Below are 3,989 nucleotides of genomic sequence, written 5' to 3'. Positions count from 1 at the left end.
CACTTTATCTTATTTTAATCATAATAACTAATATGTAACACATTCATCATCATTAAATGATAAAAAAATATGTAATAAATAATCATTTAATGATAATAAATGTATCACATCATATTTAATATGATAAAAATGAGATGATAATATGATATATAAAATTTTTAATTCGGATCTCGTTCGAATTCCACGAAAATCAATCCACGTGGGAAAGAACAAAATCAGGATTTTGACCTTGGACTTTGGAGGCCGAATTTTCGGAACTGAAAATTCAAACTCAAAGTTTGAAACTTTAGTTTGAATTTTCTAAGGATACTTTACTTTGTCCCTTCAAATTTATTATCAGTGTAATTATATTTTTTTATTAAATATCTTTAAATATTTTTAAAAACTAAAAATATATTATTTTAATAATAGTTACTTCCTTAATCATAAAAAAATAAAAAAAAATATCCAAACGGTAATTTTGAGGGGCCAAAGTACTCAAGGGTACCCAAGTATTTAACTCGCCAAACATCACCTAATTAGTTCAGGCGGCCTATAGAAAGTACACTGATCCGAAGCAAATAGTTCAAGACTTCAGGCTCTATATAAAGGCGTGCTCAAACATGAGTACTTGTGCAGATCAATTCTAAAAACTTCTCTATATTTGTAAGAATCTTGACGTTCTCAAAGATCAAGCTGTGACTTTCGTCCAAAGTTCCAACTTGTAAGATCTCTTCATTCATCAGTTCTAAAACTATATATAATATATTTCCTCAAATGTCAATATTATCTTTTTGCAGCTTGTTTTCTTATGTTATGGTATGGTTTACATTTTGTATCCTCCGTAATAATACTCCATTATCGATAATTGAGTATTATTCCGTAATCAAAACTTCTCCATTTTGTATGTTATTGTATGGTTTACAAAATGGTATTCTTACGTAATAATACTCCATTATCGATTATTTATGGTTTACATTTTATATCCCCCGTATTATTACGTACATAATACTCCATTTATCGATAATTGATTGAATACCATGGAGTATTATTGCAAAAAGATATTGAATACCATGATTTTGTTGCGCTGATCATCTAGTTTTGATTACCTACATATATTTTGATACAATTAAGCTATGTTTTTAAGAAATAAACAAGTTTTGATTATTCCTAATTAAGGTCTCGTACGTCCCTTCTTCTTCCTTGCTTTCAGGCCATGCTTCAACCCAACACACATCACATACATATTCCTAATTTTGAATATTTTTTACCATTTTTTTTCACATCGCCCTACACTTGAATGCAGCTTCTGCGATGGCATGGTGGAGGTCCTTTGCTGGCGACGAGAGATTTTCTAGAACAACTCTCACTGTTTTGATCAGTATATTTGCGGTGTTATGGTTGCTATGGTCCATCAAGAAACAAAGAAAGGCTGCAGTACCTCCATTGCCACCAGGTCCCCGTGGCTTGCCAATAGTCGGGTACCTTCCGTTTGTAGGTACAGAACTTCATACAAAATTTGAGCAACTGTATGGGATCTATGGCCCCATCTATAAGGTTTGGCTTGCAAATAAATTGTGCATTGTGATTAGCTCACCCTCGCTAGTTAAAGAAGTTGTTCGTGACCAAGACGTAATATTTTCCAACCGTGATGCTAACACAGCTGCACGTACTGTCACATACGGGGCAGTCGATATTGCTTTTTCCCCGAATGGTGCTGACTGGAAGATGTTGCGGAAGATGTTTGTGAGAGAGATGCTAAGTCCAGCAAATCTTGATAGTACCTTCTCTTTACGAAGAGAAGAGCTAAGGAACACCATTAGAAATGTGTATGACAAAAAAGGTACCCCTATAGATGTAGGGGAACTGGCGTTTGTAACGGTGATGAATGCCATCATGATCATGCTGTGGGGTGGCACGCTACGAGGAGAGGAAGGGGCTAAGTTTGGAGCAGAGTTTAAGCATATCTTTGCGGAATTAGTGATCATTCTCGCAAAACCAAATGTTTCGGACCTTTTCCCGGCTTTAGCAAGGTTTGATTTGCAAGGAATTAGAAGGAAAGCAAAGAGAATTTCTGAAACCATTGATGGAGTACTTGATTATGCCATTGACAAACAGATCAAGAGTTTGGCCAAAGCCAAAGAAGAGGGAACGACAAAGACAGAACAAAAGGACTTTTTGCAAGTTCTCTTGGAACTAAGGGAACAAGATGACGGTGCACCATCAATGAGCATGACCCAACTCAAGGCCGTGCTTTTTGTATGTATATATATGTGTCTGCTAATTTTCTACTTTTGCGTTTCATTACTTTAAAGTCAAACAGGAGGGGTTGAGTTTGCCATTTATAACTTTAACTAATTCATAGACATCCAAAATTTGTTTTGGTTTGTTTGTTTTTGTTTTTCAATTTTTCAGTTCAACTGATCACCTTACTGTTGTTTAAATAGGACATAGTGGTGGCTGGATCCGAAACCACAACAACTATGTCAGAATGGGTGATGGCAAGATTGTTGAAACATCCAGAGATAATGAGAAAGGTCACTGAAGAATTAACAGAAATCGTGGGGTTGGACAACTTAGTTGAAGAATCTCATTTGCCCAAGTTACATTATTTAGAAGCGGTTATTAAAGAGGCGTTCCGTTTGCACCCACCTGGTCCTTTCCTAATACTACGTACTCCAAGTGAATCTAGCATCATTGGAGGGTACCTTGTACCCAAAGGTTCTAGTATTTTCCTGAATGCTTGGTCTATACAAAGGGATCCAAAGTATTGGGACAATCCATTGGAATTTAAACCTGAGAGATTTCTGAATAATGCTTATGGTAGGTTTGATTATTCGGGCAACAATCTTAAGTATTTTCCATTTGGGTCGGGGAGAAGAATATGCGCAGGGCTTACACTCGGAGAGAGGACACTCAAATACATCTTGGCTTCATTTTTACATTCCTACAAGTGGAAATTGCCACAAGGTTCAGAGATAGAATTTTCTGACGTGTTCGGTGTTACTACCAAGAAGAAGAATCCAACCATTGCAATTCCAACGCCAAGGTTATCCAAGTCTGAGCTCTACACAGAATAGTACAATGTGAGAAATATACTCTATTACTTTCCATACCAGTACCTCGTATAAAGCATTTGTATGCACAATAACTAGGAGGTTTTGATGCTTTTTACTTCCTGTAGTGCTATAGACAATGTAATGATGGTTTCCAAATAATGACATTTTCCGGTAGTAGTTAGTACATTCACATGCATGTATCTAGATTTGCGCAATTATTGGCCTATGAATAAAACCCTGTTTGGCGTGATTTTATAGTTAACAAAGTTTTGTTGGGCATTCATGTAAATGAAGTCTGCATGATCATTTTCGCCAATTCTGAAACATATATTGACACAGATAAAGCGTTCTCCATGATGTGTTTGGATGTATACCATTAGCAATGGAATTGTTTTTACCATAAAGCAAAACAGCCAAAACTTTGGTTAGTGGTATAAAGGGAGAGCAATAAGAGTAGAGAGTATCATGGCTACTAGGAAACCTTCACTATCAGAACCTCAGTTCAAAGTCAGCAGGCTGCGCTCTCTTTTCATTCATTAATTATATTTTATTTTGCAATTGGTAAAAAGGGATTTGTTTCTTTTATTAGTTGCCAATAAATTCTTTTACAACGACATCCCACATATTCAGCACATCAATGTTAGAGATTGTTGATCAGAAAATATCAACCACACAGAATAACGTACTATGGAATGTGTTATTAATATAGGAACTTCACGGAGTTCTATTAAGAGTCTGTTACAATGGAAGCACTAGTGGAAAACATAACAAAGTCTAATTGAGCATATCTTCTAAACTTGGATGACTTATCACGATCGGATTCTTTATCCTTAACATCCCCATGCAAGTCCAACAAAGTGGAAGCCACATTAGCTTGGAATGGATTGTTGTAAGGTTTGATGAAGACGGGGGGCTTGGTAAAGATATATGTTAGGAAACAGAAACTTGGTC

General features: G+C 35.9%; 2 protein-coding genes across 2 annotated transcripts; both read left to right on the top strand.

The window, feature by feature from the left end:
• The first annotated feature begins 577 nt into the window (after positions 1-577).
• LOC121235550 (flavonoid 3'-monooxygenase CYP75B137-like) lies at positions 578-2,192 on the top strand. Its single transcript, XM_041131895.1, has 3 exons — positions 578-703; positions 1,286-2,070; positions 2,181-2,192. The coding sequence occupies exons 2-3, from the start codon at positions 1,294-1,296 to the stop codon at positions 2,190-2,192; spliced, it is 789 nt and encodes a 262-aa protein (XP_040987829.1). The 5' UTR covers positions 578-703; positions 1,286-1,293.
• LOC121268832 (flavonoid 3'-monooxygenase CYP75B137-like) lies at positions 2,039-3,193 on the top strand. The gene is made up of 2 exons (XM_041173097.1): positions 2,039-2,238; positions 2,427-3,193. The coding sequence occupies exons 1-2, from the start codon at positions 2,206-2,208 to the stop codon at positions 3,057-3,059; spliced, it is 666 nt and encodes a 221-aa protein (XP_041029031.1). The 5' UTR covers positions 2,039-2,205; the 3' UTR covers positions 3,060-3,193.
• Positions 3,194-3,989: the final 796 nt, after the last annotated feature.

Source organism: Juglans microcarpa x Juglans regia, chromosome 6D (genome assembly GCF_004785595.1).
Source record: "Juglans microcarpa x Juglans regia isolate MS1-56 chromosome 6D, Jm3101_v1.0, whole genome shotgun sequence".
Taxonomy (NCBI): Eukaryota; Viridiplantae; Streptophyta; class Magnoliopsida; order Fagales; family Juglandaceae; genus Juglans; species Juglans microcarpa x Juglans regia.
This window is presented reverse-complemented; position numbering and strand designations above follow the sequence as displayed.